The sequence below is a fragment of the Vulpes lagopus genome, chromosome 7, assembly GCF_018345385.1.
Source record: "Vulpes lagopus strain Blue_001 chromosome 7, ASM1834538v1, whole genome shotgun sequence".
NCBI classification, from domain to species: domain Eukaryota; kingdom Metazoa; phylum Chordata; class Mammalia; order Carnivora; family Canidae; genus Vulpes; species Vulpes lagopus.
The window spans coordinates 71,374,479-71,392,658 of NC_054830.1; the positions used below are offsets into that span (position 1 = coordinate 71,374,479).

Below are 18,180 nucleotides of genomic sequence, written 5' to 3' on the forward strand. Positions count from 1 at the left end.
TCCCAGAAAAATTTATCATTTTCACATTATATCTAATTATCAAATTTATGACTTAACATTGTCCTTAGCATTTTCTTTTGAAAGTTGGTGTAATGAGTTAAAAACATAGTTTCTTTTTTTTTTTTTTATTTTTGGCTGATTTTAAAATGTTTATTCTTTAAAATTTTAGTTTCTTTTTACACTGCTATACAGAGTTCTTAATGTTTCTTTGCCAATGGAATATAACGGAATTTTACAACTATATAAAAAAGTTACCTTTGTTTAAGAAATGGTATTTACTGTGTGTAGAGTTGACAGTATTCTCTACGACCCAGAACCCTAATTAATTGACGAAATAAGCTACCTCAAAAGGGATATTACAGGATTTCCCAAAAGAAAAATATAGACACACACACGTGGGCACATACACATATACACACATACATACACTCTTCTGTGGCTCAAAAGACAGTATCACGGTCCCCTCTGCAGGGAACTTATAATTACCAAATACAATTTAGTGATAAGAAAAATCCTTTCAGTTATGAAAAAATAATTCTAAGTCCCATCAAAGTACTGCTGTAGTTTATGCATAAGAAATTACTTAACCATGAAGACAAGAGAAACAAAAGCAAAAATGAACTATTGGGACTTCATCAAGATAAGAAGCTTTTGTACAGCAAAAGATACAGTCAACAAAACTCAAAGACAACCTACAGAATGGGGGGGTGGGGGTGACAGGGTGATGGGCACTGAGGTGGGCACTTGACGGGATGAGCACTGGGTGTTATTCTATATGTTGGCAAATTGAACACCAATAAAAAGAAATTTATAAAAATAAAAAAAAGAAACTACTTAATCTTCTGCTATTCCAAATATATTTAATGCTCATTTTTTTAAGATGAGTGTCCCCCCCGGCCAAAGTAACTGCATTGTATCTTTGAAACAAAGCAGAAAAACAAACAAAGAAAACTGCTGGTGACAAATATACAGCAAATTTATTTCTTCATTTTTCTCAAAGACTGAAACCAAGTCTCAGGACCACAACGAGATAGTAACTCATCTATTTTCAAAGACCTTTTGTAGACTCTAAAGCTCTTGGGCTTCGGTAAATTGTCCTTAATTTTACTTTTTTTCTTGATCAATCTTGCTAGATGTCTGTTTATTAGTTTTTAATTTATTTTTTTTTAAGAACCAGCATTTGGATTTGTTGACCTTTGATACTGTTTTTTTATTTCATTAATTTTTTTCTCTTGGCTTTCTTCTATTTGCCTAGGCTGAATGTACTATTCTTTTACTTTAATTAAATGCTTATTTTTTTTAATCTATTTTTTCATATTTAAATGCTTTTAAGGCTGTAAGTTTCTCTCTCGTCTTTTAACTGCATCCTACAAGTTTCTATCTGTAATACATTATCATTGAGTCCTAAAAATTTTTATAATTCCCACTATTATTTCCTTTTTAAGTCATTAGTTATTAAGGAAGGTATTTTAAAGTTTCCCTACATTTTAAAGATGTCTTTAATTCCATTGTGGTCATACAATGCCATCTACTGAAATAATCATGTAGGGTTTCTTCCTTTAATCTGTTAACATACAGAATGTCCTTCCCTCCATCCCTCTCCCTTTCTCACTCTCTCTCACATACACAGATTTTATTAATGCTCTGAAATTTATTAAGATTGCCTTTATTATATACTACATAATCAACTTTTTATAAATGTTCCATTTTATAGCAGATAAGAAAGTATATTCAGCATTTGTTGGGTAAAGACTTTTATATAATACCCAATAAATTAAGCTTGTTGATTTTGTTCATATTTTCAGTAGTTTTGCCAATTTCTTCTTTGGTTGAATCAGCAGTTTTTAAAATAAAAGTATTTTAGAATCTAATAAGTATTTTAGAATACATGTCAAATATTCATTGGAATTTCATCAGCTTCTGATTTACATGCATAAAGACCATATATTTTTTAAAGATTTTATTTATTTTTAGAGAGAGAATGGGGGAGAAGCAGAGGAAGATGGAGAGAGAGAATCTCAAGCAGACTACACACTGAGTGTGGAGCCCCACATGGGGCTTGATCTCATGACCCTGATAACATCACCTGAACTGAAATCAAGAGTCTGATGCTTTATTGAAAGAGCCACTAGAGGGAACCCTGGGTGGCGCAGCGGTGTGGCGCCTGCCTTTGGCCCAGGGTGCGATCCTGGAGACCCAGGATCGAATCCCACGTCGGGCTCCCGGTGCATGGAGCCTGCTCTCCCTCTGCCTGTGTCTCTGCCCCTCTCTCTCTCTCTCTCTGTGACTATCATAAATAAATAAAAATTAAAAAAAAAAAAAAAAAAAGAAAGAGCCACTAGAGACCATATTATTAAAATCATACAAACTTCTTGGTGGACTATTTCCTTGTAAAATTATGTAGTGGGCCTTTTAATCCTTTAATATTTTTCCCCTAAAATTCTATTTTGTCTGATACTAAAATTATAGCAGCAGTTTTCTTTAGTTAATAATATTGGGGTGTATCTTTTTCCATCTCTAATTTTCAACCTTGCTGGGTGATTTTGCTTTAGGTGTGCCTCTTGCCAAGTATTATATAGCTATGTTCTGTTTTTCTATCCTGGTTTAATCTTCATCTCTATAAAGGTTAGTTTAAACTGTTAATATTTCTTATAAATAATTTTATATTTAGACATATTTTGAATTCTAGAGCCAGACTGCTTGGGCTCAAATCCTGGCATCACTTTTCTTATCAGTTATTACAGCTGTTAATCTCTTTGTGCCTTAATTTCTTCATTTATAAAATGGGGGACTAACAGTACGTCGGAGGGAAGTTAGCATAGAATAATCAGAATAGTGTCTAGCACACACACGGTAAGTGCAATTACACTGCTAACTGCTGTAATGATTATCCTTAAATGTTTTCAGTTTGCCATACCTTTTCTTAGCCCACCTTTCCTAATTTCATTGATATAGGTTTATAAATTCCCTTTTGATCTGTTTATTTGGGCTTTTTAAAAACAAATTTTTTTAAAATAAAATCATCTCTACACCCAATGTGGGGCTTAAATTCACAACCCTGAGATCAAGAGTCACATTCTCTACCAACTGTGCCAGCCATGTGCCCCTTTTTGGAAATTTTAAATAATATTTCTATCTAGTAGTAGTTACTCTTTGTAATAGCTGTTTTTTTTTTAAAGTATACTTCACTATACATCTCACTATAAGATTTTCTGATAAAAACTGAATGTATGCAGAATCTCTACCTTCTTCCTACACACAGAATTTAAATGTACTTACTCCTTGAACACTGACAAATCACCTCCTCCTCAACTTATTAAGATTTTTCCTTTTTTGACTTTTCTCTTTGTAACACATTGTCATTTTATTTTTTACAGGCAACAGCTGACAAATTTACTGATATATTTTACCCATTTCTGTGTTCACCATTATTTCATATATATTATGTCTTCCTTCTCAGTCCTTTAATAGATCTTTAAGTGTGGATCTCTGAGATGTGAACTTTCTTAGTCTTTTTATACGTGTAAATGTCTTTATCTTGACTTCCTTCTTGAGTGCTGTTATACTTGCACATAACTTAGTTATTTTTCTGCAGCTTTTGAAAGATGCTATAACCTCTTAGAATTATCTTCTGGTATCTACTGTTGCAGAGGTATATTTGCTGTTCCTTTGTGAGCAGTCTATTTTATCTGGCAGCCTGCAAAATTTTTTGGTTTTGACATTACAGTTTCCTTAAAAAGTATCTAGATGTAGATTTAATATTTATCCTGCTTGTCTCTCTTTAATTTGAGAATTCTATTTAAATACTGCTTTTTTATCATTTACTCCATTCTCTTAGGGCTCAGATATATCTTTATTTTATTTTTATATTTATTTTTTAATATTTATTTGATATAAGTGACACATGTTACATAAGCTTCAGGTGTTCATACTAACAAGTTTATACATTATGCTATGTTCATCACAAGCATAGCTGCCATCTATCTCAATACACAGCTATTGCAATACTGATTATACTCCTTATGCTGTGCCTTTTATTCCCATAACTTATTCGTTCCATAACTGGAAGCTTATATGTCCCCACTCCCCTTCACCCAATTTGGCCAGCTCCCTTTCCCCCTCTTCTCTGGCAACAATCAATTTGTTCTCTGTATTTATAGGTCTGATTCTGCTTTCTGCTTGCCTGTTCATTGTTTCAGATTTCATTTATGCATGAAATCACATGGTATTTCTCAGTCTGACTTACTTCAGTTAGTATAATACTCTGTAGGTCCATTTATGTTTTCTTTAATGGCAAGATCTCATCCTTTTTATAGCTGTGTAATATCCCACTGTGTGTGTGTGTGTGATACACACATTATATCTTCCTTATGTATTTGTCTACTGATGGACACTCAGGCACTCAGGTTGTTTCCATATCTTGACTATTTTTAAAAAATGCTGAGATGAACAGGGGTACATACATCTTTTCAAACTAGTGTTTTTGTTTTCTTTGGGTAAGTACCCAACATTGGAATTACTGCATCATATATTTCTATTTTTAATTTTTCGAGGAACCTCCATACTGAACCAATTTACATTCCCATCAACAGGGTATAAGGGTTCCTTTTTCTCCACATCCTCACCAACACTTGTTATTTCTTGTGTTTTTGACAGGTGTAAAGTGAGATCTCATTGTGATTTTGATTTGCATTTCTCTAATTAGTGATGCTGATCAGCTAAGTCTTTTAGACACATTCAACAGTGTTGCATGCTTGGACCAAAGGATATGGCAAAGTGAGGAAATTACTGTGCCACATTAAGTCATCACCTCATTTTTGTCCAATTTTCTAAGAATTGGAACCTACACTTTATAATTGTTATAGTATACTGACTAGCATTTTTAAAATGATCTCTTCTACTAAGCCTCTCACAATTCCACCACAGATAATACAGAACCAAAAAGGGTAACAGTGGAGTGGGTAATATACTTTTCAGAGCCTAAGCTAGAATATAATCTCTGAGACCTTTATTGATCCCATACTCCACTCCTATCCCAAACTTCTAACATGTAACCAATATACACAGTGTATGCATGTTTTATAAAATAAAATTCTACCCACTGAACCTCATTTTCCCATGACTTACAGTGTAAATGGAGTGATTTCACCTATTCTATCAACTATTAAACTCTACAATCTCCATAGGACAGAACTACTTATTATCTATATACTATAAGAGAAACAAGAACAAATTTATATCATTAATGAGTAGACAAATTAAAGCTTGTATGGATAGTTGTTATTGTGTAACACCTGAATGCACCTGCATAATGACTATATCAAAAACTATCCATTTAAAGTATGCACAAAACTTTTTTTTTTTTTTTTTGCACAAAACTTTAATGTCAGAAACAAAGCCTCAGGATATTTTTATTTCTACTTAATAATTCTAAAAAATGAGATCTACAGTTTATCAACAACCAATTAGATGCAGCTGTGCTTGCTTTCTCTCAGGCAATTTTAATGGTATTTCTCTTTGGATATAACTAAAAAAGAAATATTAAATTATGACTTCAAATTTTATACTAAAATAGAAAAAGCTTCTTTTATTTTGAACTCAGATTACCTAATTGTAGGTAGCCTGCCTTGATCAAATTCATCACTTCTGGTTCCAGTTATCCCCCTATTTCAGCACATTATCTTGAGCTCTTTTCTCATGTTGGTTTTCTAAGTCAACATTTTAAAAAAGATTTTATTTATTTGAGAGAGAGAGAGAGAATGAGAGAGAAAGCAAGAGTGGGGGAAGAAAAAGGGGGAGAGGGACAAGCAGACTCTGAGCTGAGCACAGAACCCAATGTGGGACTTGAACACATGACCCTGAGATCATGACCTGAAATGAAATCAAGAGTCAGACACTTAATAGACTAAACCACCCAAAGCTTTTTTAAACACTGTATATAAACTTTTTTCTAAATGAGCTTTTTTAAAAAAGAGTTTATTTGAGAGAGAACAAGAGAGAGAGCACAAGCAGTAGGAGGGGCAGAGGGAGAAGCAGACTCCCCATCGAGCATGGAGCCTGACATGGTGCTTGATCCTAGGACCCCTGGTGCTTGATCCTAGGATCAGGACCTGAGCTGAAACCAGAGTCAGGCACTTAACCAACTGAGCCACCCAGGCATCCCTCTAAATAAACTTTTTTGAGAAGTAATTTACATATAATTAAATGCATCCATTTTAAGTTTTGAGAAACACATATACCTGTGTAACCACTACAACAATTAAGAAACAAAATACTTCTACCACCCTGCTTCCCAAAGGTCCCCATGCTCTTTGGCATGTCATGTAGTAGATCTATTCTGGCCCCTGGCAATCACTGATCTAACAACATCCTTCATTGGTTATGTGTGTTCTACAATTTCAAATACATGCAGCTACCAATAAGTCATGTAGTAGAGGACTACAAGTCATGTAGTAGATCTATTCTGGCCCCTGGCAAGTCATGTAGTAGATCTATTCTGGCCCCTGGCAATCACTGATCTAACAACATCCTTCATTGGTTATGCGTGTTCTACAATTTCAAATACATGCAGCTACGTAGTATGTCTGACTTCCTCCACTAAGCATAATATTTTGGACATTCATCTATGTTATTGCATGTATCAGTAGTTCATTTCTCTCTATTGCTGAGTAGTATGCCACCGCATAAACATGTAAGTTGTTTATCTGGTCAGAAAATGGACAGTTGGGTTGTTTTCTTTTCTTTTTTTCTTTTTTTTCTTTTGGTTACCATGAGTAAGAATGCTATGAACATTCATGTCAACTCTTTCAGTGAAAATATGTTTTTATTTCTCCTGGACTACTACCTTATAGAAAACTTTATAGAATTACATTCTTTTTTAAAAAATATTTTATTTATTTATTTGAGAGAGAGAAAGCAAGAGAAAGAGTATGAGTGGGGATAAGGAGAGGGAGAAGCAGACTCCCCACTGAGCAGGGAGCCTGACTCGGGGCTTGATCGCAGGACCCTGAGATCATGACCTGAGCTGAACATAGATGCTTAACCAACTGAGCCACTCAGGCACCCTTAGAATTACATTTAAACAAGACATATGGCAGTCTTAAAAAATATCATTTACCTCACACAGATGAAAGGTCTGCCATTTATTCATTCTGAGGTAATCTTTTTTTAAAAAAAAGATTTTATCTTTATTTTATCTTAAGTAATCTCTATACCAATGTAGGGCTTGAACTTACAACCCCTAGCTCAAGAGTCACATGCTCTACTAACTGCAGTAGTCAGGTTCCCCTGAAATAATCCTTTCTTTAAAAAACCAAGTAAACAAAGTTAACTATATAACTAACTCCCACTTCTGTATATTGTATACAGGTAGAGGTTTGGAGATACAATTAAGGAAACCTAAGACAATATATCTGTTGTAAAATATGGAGATATAAATAGAATAGGAAATGTGAGATCATTTTTAGAAAAGTCTATGTTTTAAATACACTTTATTTGTAAATTTTTTTAAAAGATTTTATTTATTTATTCATGAGAGACAGAGACAGAGAGAGAGAGAGAGAGAGAGAGAGAGAGAGAGAGAGAGGCAGAGATACAGGCAGGAGAAGCAGCCTCCATGCAGGGAGCCCGATGCGGGACTCAATTCTGGGTCTCCAGGATCACACCCTAGGCTGAAGGGGGCGCCAAACCACTGAGCCCCCCCGGGGCCGTCCTAAATACACTAATTTAAAGAAATAATTCAAATTCGTCGTTGTAGCTTCACAGCTATAAGTACTAAAAAGGCAAATATATTTTTGAGAGCTAAAACCATGGGAGCTTGGTATCAATCTATAAAGCTGAGAGAACCTAGGAGTAGAGATTCAACAACTAACTTTAACTTCTGGTAAAACAGAATGGCTGAAAAAACTGGGTGGCTTGACCTTGTGGTTCTGATGCCACAAAGGTGGTAGGTGGATCAAGATACCAGTCTGGTATTATTACCTTATCATCTTAATAAAACAAATGCATTTAAGGACTGATTTTGGTTTCATGTAGGGCTCAGGTCTCACTCAGTCCAACAGATTTACCAGGCCTGATTCTATCTATAACTCAGAAAGGAAAGCCAAATCAGCAGAAGTTCCCAAATAAGGTATGAAAAAGTAAAGGAAAAAAAAAATCTATGGAAATTCAGAACAAAGAGAGATTATTTCCAATTAAGAGTACTGAGGAGCAACATCAAAAAAGGGAACTCAATGCCCTTGAATGGACACAACTGGGACATGTCATGATATATTATAAGCCAGTACTACTTAGTGACATGCTTAAAATCTTGGTCTCAAAGAAGTTGCAAAAGGCTGGCTATCTTTTATTTATTTATTTATTTATTTATTTATTTATTTATTTATTTATTTATTTATTTACGATAGTCACACACACACAGAGAGAGAGAGGCAGAGACAGAGGCAGAGGGAGAAGCAGGCTCCATGCACCGGGAGCCCGACGTGGGATTCGATCCCGGGTCTCCAGGATCGCGCCCTGAGCCAAAGGCAGTCGCTAAACTGCTGCGCCACCCAGGGATCCCAAGGCTGGGTATCTAAATGCAATGTGGTATCTTGAGTTATATCCTAAGACAGAAAAAGGACATTAAGGAGAAAAACTGGTGAAACCCAAATCATGTCTGGAATTCAGTTCATTGTAATACACCAATGTTAGTTTCTTAGCTTTGAGCAAGGTACTGTGGTACCACATTAGGAATAACTGGCATACAGAAACTCTGTGTTATCTTTGCAACTTTTCTGTAAATCAAAAATGATCATAAAATAAAAAGTTTATCTAAAAAATAGGGGTGAGGGGTGTCTGGGTGGCTCGGCGGTTCAGCGTCTGCCTTTGGCTCGGGGTGTGATCCCAGGATCCTTATGAGGAGCCTGCTTCTCTGCCTGGGTCTCTGTTTCTGTCTCTCTCTGTGTCTCTCATGTATAAATAAATAAAATCTTTAAAAAAAAATAAAAATAAAAAGTACGAGTGAAAAGACAGAATAAAACATGCTGCAAGGAAGACTGAGGAAGCCCATACAACTTCTAAGAGTCCTAACGAGTCAAAAGAAAAACAAGACTGAGGAATAAAATCTTGGACTTTACTGGTATTGGAACATTACCCACTTACCCTTTGTACTTGTCAAACAGCACAAATAATGATTCCATTTCTGGGAATCTAGTCAAGGAAACAATCCATAATTAAGCTTTTACTTTATATAAAAAATACTCAGAATTTTTTAATAAGAAGAAAAATAGAAATAGTTTAAAGAGAAAAATAGTTAAGTAAAACTATTATTAGGCCTTTCTCCATATTCCTACCAAGTCTACCTAACAAACTTTTCTATTTTAAAGCCACATTTCCTTGCTGTCACTTCTAGACAGACTTTGATTTGGTATCTCAACTATATATAATATATACTTCAATTACTATACTGTTGATAAAATACTTTAATAATTTGTTTTGTGGTCCATACTATGAAATCCTTGACAGCAGAAACTAAGTATGTTCACATGAGAATACTTAGCACATAGAGTTAGTAAATAAACTCTGCAGAAATGAAACATTATATGAGAGCCACACTTGGATAAAGTCTAGTCCCACAGAAAACAAATCCAAATTTTGTGAAGATCTGTACAATAATCAGAAATATCAGAAGTATCAGACACATATCAGAATATCTACAAATATCAGAAGGTGTAAGGAACCCACTACTAGCTCATGGAGTACCATGTTTCCTATTAGAGGTTAGAGAGGTAGCTATATTACTCTGATAATATCATAGAGTAGAAGGGCTATGTTCATAGCAGGAGTCTTTACAATATGATAGATCGTGGTGATGCTAACATCACGTACATATAAGAATATAGGCTCTGAAGTGATATGGCCCCACGTCTGAGTATTAGCTTTGCCTTAATTTCTACATCTATAAAATGAAGGTGACAAGATTAATGCCTCCCTCATAAACTTGTGAAGATTAAATGAGATGATGCATATAAAAGCTTGGCATAGTGCCTGGCACATGGTAGTTAGTTTTTATTATTACTTCTCAAACTTCTGGCCCCTATTTACATCAGCTGACTCAGATGGGAAAGAAAGAAATAACCCCAAGAAACCTGGGCAGCATCTGTAGGAACTGTGAAGTTATGGAATAAAAACATCACATCCTGATGACTCAGTTATTATATTCATCACTTTTTATTACTAGTGATTGGGACTCTGGAGAAGAAAAATAAGTACACAAAATTCAGACCCACTGGAGTAACTAATCCAAGTTAACACTGTGTTGAAGGTAACTATGTTCGTGTCAGAGCAACACAGTAGCACAAACAGTAATAATAATAATATAGTAATGATAGGAGCAGCAGTAGTTAATGTTTATAGAGTACTTACTAAGTGCCAAGTACTGTTGTAAATGCATTTCATATATTAACTCACTCAACCTACTAAGTCTTAGAAATAAGAACTTAGGCTTAAGAACCCAGCAGCTCTGGAGTTAAATCTCGGTTCTACCATTAATGAGCAAGTTATTTCATTTCTCTAAGTGTTACTTTCCTCATATCTGACTGGGAGTGAGAACACCTAACCCACAGGGATAATGTGAGGATTGTCTGAGATAATAAACATAAAGTACCTATCATGTGCCAGATAACCAGTATCAATACTCTAATAGCTATATATTTATTATTCACAATATTATTATTACATCTGAGGACCAAAAACATCATTTTGCAGGCATGCAGAGTAAAGTTTCAAAAGGAGGAATTTTTTCTTTCTTCCTGAGTTCCTTGTTAGCCTTTTTTTTTTTTTAATGCATTCTATGATAGTATTAAGCTTTTCTCAGAATGAACATGAATACAAAGTAAAATACTATACAGATAAAAAGACCTTTAGAGTAGCTTTAAAAGCTTTTTTCCCCCCTCAAGGAATAGTAGTGGTGAAAATACTATAGTTCCTTCAAGTAAATAGAGCTGAAAAGAATGAAAATGGCATATGGCTGGAGGAATCTTCCAAAGAAACTACTCTACACAGCCATCCCCTGTTCTTTTCTCTGCCTTTTAAGGTCACAGTAACAGGATAGAAAATCTGGGATTCACACCATCTGTCCAGACAGTTCCATCACTGCTCATTTCTCTTGTTAAATAATCAGAACACTTCACACTTCCCAAACACTGCTACCATAAAGAGCAGTTACAGCAGAATGAAAGAAGCTCTTTCTATGCAGAAATGTACTGGTTAGAAATGAATCGTTCTTTTGAAGTTTGTGGGTTTCAGATCATGTTAGTGAGAAGAAAGGTATTCAAGCCTCGGAAGGAAATTTAAGAATAACAATGATAATACTGGAAAAAAAACAATGATAATACTGACTCTAGAAAGTACCTTTCTTAGAAAAAAGGTGAGATTCTCATATGAGTTCTCTAAGAATAGATTTGGCAGTTTAATATTGAGTTAATTATATAGGTATCTAATCCGTAAGTTTCTCATAAGATGAAGAAGAGAAATAGTTTTCTTTACCCCTGTCATACTACTAGTAGTAGTAATAATAGCAGCCAATAATTACTTGACACTCAGGATATCTTTAATTCTCTTCAAAACTTTTTATGTATTAACTCACTTAATCCTTAAAGCCATTCTATGTAGCAATTTCTATTATTATTATCAATTTTACACTTGAGGAGACAGGCACAGAGAGGCTAAATAACTTGCCCACAGTAACAGAGCTAGTAAAGAATAAAGCTGGGATTCAAAAGCAAGTAGACTGGCTCTATCCCTTCAATTTCTTTTTTATTTTTATTTTTATTTTATTTTAAGATTTTATTTATTTGAGAGGGAGAGTACCTGCACACAGGAGTGGGGGGTAGAGGAGATGGGAGGGAGAGGGAGAAGCAGGCTTCCCACCTGAGAGGCTGCAGTGCGTGGCATTCCAGTAGTGCTTTGTGTGGAGTCAGGGGACCATTCCCCCGGTGACTTTGAAGGGAAGCCTTCTGAGAAGCTTGGGAGTATCCCTTCAATTTCTGTGCTACACTATCTTATAGTTTTTAAAGAAGCCTCTAAATCATACACTAATTTTAACTTTTCAATTTTTTTTAAAGATTTATTTATTTTAGAGAGAAAAAGAGTAAGAGTGAGCACGAGCAGGAGGGGCCGAGGGAGAGGGAGAGAGAATCTCGAGCAGACTCCATACTGAATGTGAAGCCTGATGCAGGGCTCTACTTCATGACCCTGAGATCATGACCTGAACTGAAACCAAGAGTCAGATACTTCAACCGAGTCACCCACGCACTTCCAAATTCAGCTTCTTTATTATATTTGGATAAACAAACTATAGCTAATGTTATAAACACTTACCCCCATTCACCTAGCCACAGTGAGAATGTCAATTTTATGTTAATTTCTGTCTTCTAATCAGAGCTTAACCTTATAATGAGAATTCAACCGTACATGAAGACTCCTTACCTTCAAATAAAGATTCAGCAATATCAAGAGGGTGTGTCAATGCACCCAGGAAAAACCAGTCTGAAAATGACATTTCTCTTCTGTGTTATAGAAATTCCCCACCCTGCCCAATGGCTCAAATGTATTCAACAGCAGAAGCTCCAATCTTAGCTAGTTAGTGAGGCAAATTTATGCTTTGGGTCACAGAACTACCATAATAATGATAATAATCACATTAGTAATCATAATAATAACCACATTTTTTACTGATAACTGAGTGCTAAGCATTTTGCCAGATGCCTCAAATTGTGAGGTGTATTAGGGAGGCAGTGAGGAGTGGTGGCTAAAGGCCAGGTTGCTGTCTAAGTCTTTCACTTATGTGCTGTGTAGTCTTGAACAACTACTTACAGTATCAGCACCTCACCGAATACCTGCCTCCTAAGATTGTTTTGATGATTATATGTTAACAGATACAAAATATTCATAATAGTCAAACACAGTAATACTATCCAAAGTTAGCAGACTAGGAGATTAATGTTCAGAAAAGCTAAAGGCCACAAACTGGTTACGGTGTAGCTGAAGTCTCCTATGTCTGTCTGACTCCAAAGCCCATGCTCTGTGGGCTCCTGTTCTCATTCATTCACCTCTCTTTGTCTTTCCCTCTCAGAATTGAGAATAGGTCAACTGCATCATAAAGGAGAACATAGTGGCTCTAATGTCATTTTTGTCTTTTCTCATCAGAAAGTTTTACTGTAACAGCATTAAAAAAAATGTTAAAAATGTCAATCTAACATACTGCACTCCATCAATTCTGAAACATTTCCCCCTACCCAAATTTTTCCATCTGTGAATCATGTGTCTTAGAATTATAATTGGCAGTATTTTTCCTTTCTTCATAGCACAAAGAATAATGGTGCATCTTATAATCCATATCATCTTAAATTTGACAAAATATGGTAGCTGTTAAGCTCAATGAGTATACTTTAAGGATCAGCCCGCAGTTATTGTTGAAGTCATATTCTACAGCTTGTTGAGCATTCATGGCTTCAAAGCAGTTCGGTCCCAACATCCTCACTTAAATTTCACTTCACCCTGACTATCCCCTTCTTACTGACCCTTTGCCCATTTCCATCAAATTAACAAGCTCTTACTATTGAAAAAGCCAATTAGTGTTGTGGCTACGGCTCTGGCCACAGTGTGCCTTGTTTTGCTTTTCCCTTTCTGATGCCTCAAAGGCTTCTAATCATAATGACTCTTTAGACTGAAGTCCCAGGGGCACTTCTTCCTCTTAAACTGTCCTTATCAGCAGTCCATACTTTCCAAACATAATTGGGCTTTATGGGTAAAATGAGGAAGAATAAGTTAATAGTGAAATTGTGACAGTCTTTTATTTGTTTTTTTCAGTTGCTTCCTCAATTTCTACCTTCTGAAGTTATTTCTCTGGCCCCTTTTATAAGTACTTATCTGATTCATACTTAAATTTTTTTCCTGTTTTGGCCTGAGTGCCTCCATTCCACATATGGTCAGTCTCTTCATAGAAGAAAAAAATGTCGAGTTTTATATCATCTTTTCCCTGGAAAGATAGTTCCAAGCTGTCCTCTACCTAGGAGGAAGATGAAAACTTTCACAGACTGAAATGAAGGAAGTATATTAAAAAAAAAAAAAAAAGATTTTATTTTGTAGAGAGAATACTGATTCTAACATTTTTTAAAAGCTGAAACCCTCTGAAAATGGGATTTATCAGTAGCATGACATCATTTCATTTCTTAAATGCATATAAAATAATGTTGCTTCTGACAATTAATGAAAACTCAGAGGAAATGATTTACAGTAGCTAAATTACCACTCTGCAGAACATCCTGTTCCTGAGCCCGTTTCTGACTAAAGAAGGAAAGGAATCAAGAAAAATGATTCCCTTTAATAATCAAGTAAACCTGTTAGGAAATAAGTCTCTCATCTCAATCAATAATAAGTACCTAGGTAAATGTGGTATCATAGAAACTCATCCACATACCATAAATCATTACATTATGTACTTAAAAAAAGAAGAAACAAAAGTTAAAGGTACAAAGAATTTTGAGAGCATTTCCCTAAAGAAACTGAATGATTTAAGTTTCTTAACAAATAATTATGTTCCCATTAGTCTTGATGTATCTGTCTTGTTATAGCACTAATCACATAATTATTATGTGTTTTTTTTCCCCAATTAGACAGTGAACACCTCAAGGATAAGTACTGTTACTTATCTTTGTGTCCAGGTGCAGAGGCAGTGCCAGGCATACAGTGAGTGTACAGTAAACATCTGCTGCATGCCTAGAGTTCTATTGCTTGGACTCTAACCTCTGAAAAACATTTTATTAAATTTTCATATAAACTAGAATTACGATAAAGAAAATAATTTGTTAAGTGACTAAATATGCTTCTACTTGCTTTCCAGGACAACATTTCCCTATGAACTAACAAATTAAGGGTAAGATGTTATTTGCAAAAAAAAAAAAAAAAAAAAAAAGAGTAAGATGTTTGCAAGGAATCATGGGCTTGGGGCATAGAAATTAAATCAAATTCTCTAAAAGGAAATTTCATTTAAGTCATGATGACCTATTCCTAGTTGAACTCTGAGAAAATTGCTGTGACCCAGAATATGTGAAATAGATAAGAAATTTAAGGACTATTTGAAATGATTCTACATTTCTAACCCTTAGCTACCAAAGGACCATTTCATGTTGATAATGACAGGACACCTAAGTGAACATGAAATTAAGTGACTCATAAGAAACAATATAACTTCAGGTAGTGTGGGTGGGACTCTTAATAATTGTATTAATTTTACATTATACAGTATATTAATTATGTTATATTGTTATCTAACATAATGGCAATAAACTCGCCTTCAAGAGTTCAAAAGATCCTTTTCTCCTTCTCATTGTCAACAGAAAGTCAGATTTTTCTGGTTTTCCTTAAAGAGTCCATAAGTCACATAAGAAACTTCTGCTGATCTCATCCTGGCCAATACTGAGTGATAAAATGACACGTGCAACATTCTTAACCATCTCTGAACTAATATAAACTTTATCTTTGAGACATGTTACTTATGAAGTAAAGCAGATTGTTACTACTGACCTTCCCAAATTTGTGTTTGAGTGGAAGTCCTACATCCTGAAATGCTGAAATAATATCAGATTTATAATCTTGTATAAAAATTCCTAGGTCAACATCTTTACTATAAGGAATAATGTTGCATTGCCGATACCACCCTAAAAATTAAAAAAGAAACAAGAAAACTTTTTAAAATCTTAAGTTTGGAAAAAATTAGTCACTATTCTATGATCTTTGTAAGAGTGGTTTTTATTTCATAAGATTAGACTTCCAGTGCTTTACCAAAATTATTTTTAAAAAATTAAATCCCAAACTAAAAATCTATGGTTATAAGGAGCCATCTGTAGAAGAACCTTTCTTTTTCTCTTTCCTTCTTTCCTTCATTTTTACTGCTCTGAGCACTCAGCATCCTCAAAAATTTTCACGAGTTATTTTTATTTCTAGATAAACTATCAGCTTTAACAATGTTAACTGGGCCAGGCCTCCTGTGTGGCTCAGTCAGTTGGGTGTCTTAGCTCAGGTTATGATCTAGGGGTTGTATTGAGTTCTGAGTCAGGCTCCACACTCTGTAAATAAATAAATTCAATTAAAAAAATGTTAAGTGGGGGATGCCTGGGTGGCTCAGTGGTTGAGCGCCTGCCTTTGGTCCAGGGTATGATTCTGGATTCCTGGGATCAAGTCCCACATTGGGCTCCCTGCACAGAGCCTGCTTCTCCCTCTGCCTGTGTCTTTACCTCTCTCTCTCTCTCTCTCTCTCTCTCTCTGTGTGTGTGTGTGTGTCTCGTGAATAAATACATAAAATCTTAAAAAAAAATGTTAGGTGGGCCATCCATTAAAAAAATTACATTACTTTTGAGAATGTTTGATCATAAGCCTCTAATGATGAAGGCTGCCTTTAAGGCATGCTACACAATATAATTTAATTCTTTTGCTTAGCTATTATCCCTTTTCTGAGCAACTCTGAACAGCTCATGTCTGATATAAATCAACATAAAGATTGATTTATTAATTTAGAGAGAGAGTGTGTGGTGGGGGGAGAGGGAGAGAGAAACTCAAGCAGACTCCCCACTGGCATGGAGCCCAACAAAGGCTCCATCTCAGGACCCTGAGATCACAACCTGAGCTGAACCAAGAGTCAGTCGCTTAACTGACTATACTACCTGGTGCCCCTGAGGGGGTCATATAAAAAACAGCAGTTTCATCCGCAATTTTCAGTACATTGTCAATATTAAAAGGCAATTAAGTGCTATAGTACTGTTCTAAAAAACTAAAATCTATACCTTAGTACTACTAAAGGCTCTTGGGTCTCCCTAGTATCCTTCTAATTCTTTAATCCAAATTATTCAGAAAGTACATAAATGTCTACAATTGTCTTATCGGTATTGCTATTGGGCAATAGTATTTGGCATTCTAAACTATCTTCATTTTAACATAGATCTTTAGAAGTCTAGGATGGGGTCTTATCTCTAGCTTGAGAAAAATCCACACCTCACATCCATGAAAGATTCATAAACTATTAAAAATGGAAGGCTCCTTAGGGTGTCTGGGCGGATCAGTTAGTTAAAGCATCAGACTCTTGATTTCAGCTCTGGTTTTGATCTCAGGGTCGTGAGTTCTGGCCCCGCACTGGGTTCCACACTAGGTGTGGAGCCTACTTTAAAAAAAAAAAAAAAAGGAAGGCTCCTTAAATAGTGTCTAATCTAACTCCCTTATTTTGCTCTTAAATGAAGAAAAACGTGGATTAAAAAGGCATAATACAACACAAGTGATTAAGAAGTATTTCTGATGACATAGTTTGTAATACAATCTTGCTTCAAAAAGTTAAACCTTAGAAAAAAAAGTTAAACCTTAAAGCATACATCACATAAATGTGTGAGATGTAATGTATAGTGGAAAGAGATCCATCAATCTTTCTCTGATTCTAACAGCAACTTGCATAGGACTCTAGAAAAGCATTCATTTCCCCCTCTTAGAATGAATAGAATGTGGTAAGGCAGTGATGTCCAACCAGTGATAGTATCAGTGACCTGGAAAAGACTTGTGGGAAGACCTTATGACACTCCCTCAGTCTTCCTCTCATTTGTGTAGTGTGTAAATAAAGAAAAAGAACAGATTTTTTTTTTTTTCTAAAATGGCAGAACAATCTTTGGGATAGAAATAATAAAATGCGAATCTAAGGATTACCTGAAGATCAAATGTAGTCTATATATCCTGATATAAATTTTATACATGACTTATAGTTTTTGGTAAACACAACATGGTCTTCCTAACTCTTTTCTGTTTCTGAAATTAATTTCTTTAAAAAATCAATAAATTCCTGCTACATGCACTACATTTATTCTGTCTGACACTTCAAATATCACAGATGTTTTGTCATCTCAAGCAGTCATCCCTAAAGCCAGAGGACAAAATGACAAAAAGACAAATGTAAAGCAACAAGAGTTTTACCTAGACAAGTTCCACTGCTCAGCCAGAACTGTACTCCCAATTTCTTTAATGTTTTGGCTGCCAGTTGCAATAATTCCTTTGCATTCTTCCGAAAGGCCATAGCTTCCACAGTGTTATCATCAAGGTATTGCTACAGATATAACAAACAGTCAGCTATTACGACAATTTCTAAATTTCTAGAAATAATTC

General features: G+C 35.2%; 1 protein-coding gene across 11 annotated transcripts in view; it reads right to left on the reverse strand.

The window, feature by feature from the left end:
* Nucleotides 1-18,180, reverse strand: part of FKTN (fukutin) — a 73,353-nt gene that overhangs the window by 17,384 nt on the left and 37,789 nt on the right. For all 11 annotated transcript variants that reach the window (XR_005988985.1, XR_005988986.1, XR_005988984.1 and 8 more), the window contains 3 exons: nucleotides 17,992-18,121; nucleotides 15,568-15,701; nucleotides 13,923-14,050 (listed from right to left, as the gene is read on the reverse strand). Coding sequence is in view for 8 of the 11 variants with exons in the window: in XM_041762876.1 (XP_041618810.1) it covers nucleotides 13,923-14,050; nucleotides 15,568-15,701; nucleotides 17,992-18,121 (392 nt within the window). In the remaining 3 variants the exon portion in view is untranslated. The remainder of the gene's footprint in view (nucleotides 1-13,922; nucleotides 14,051-15,567; nucleotides 15,702-17,991; nucleotides 18,122-18,180) is intronic.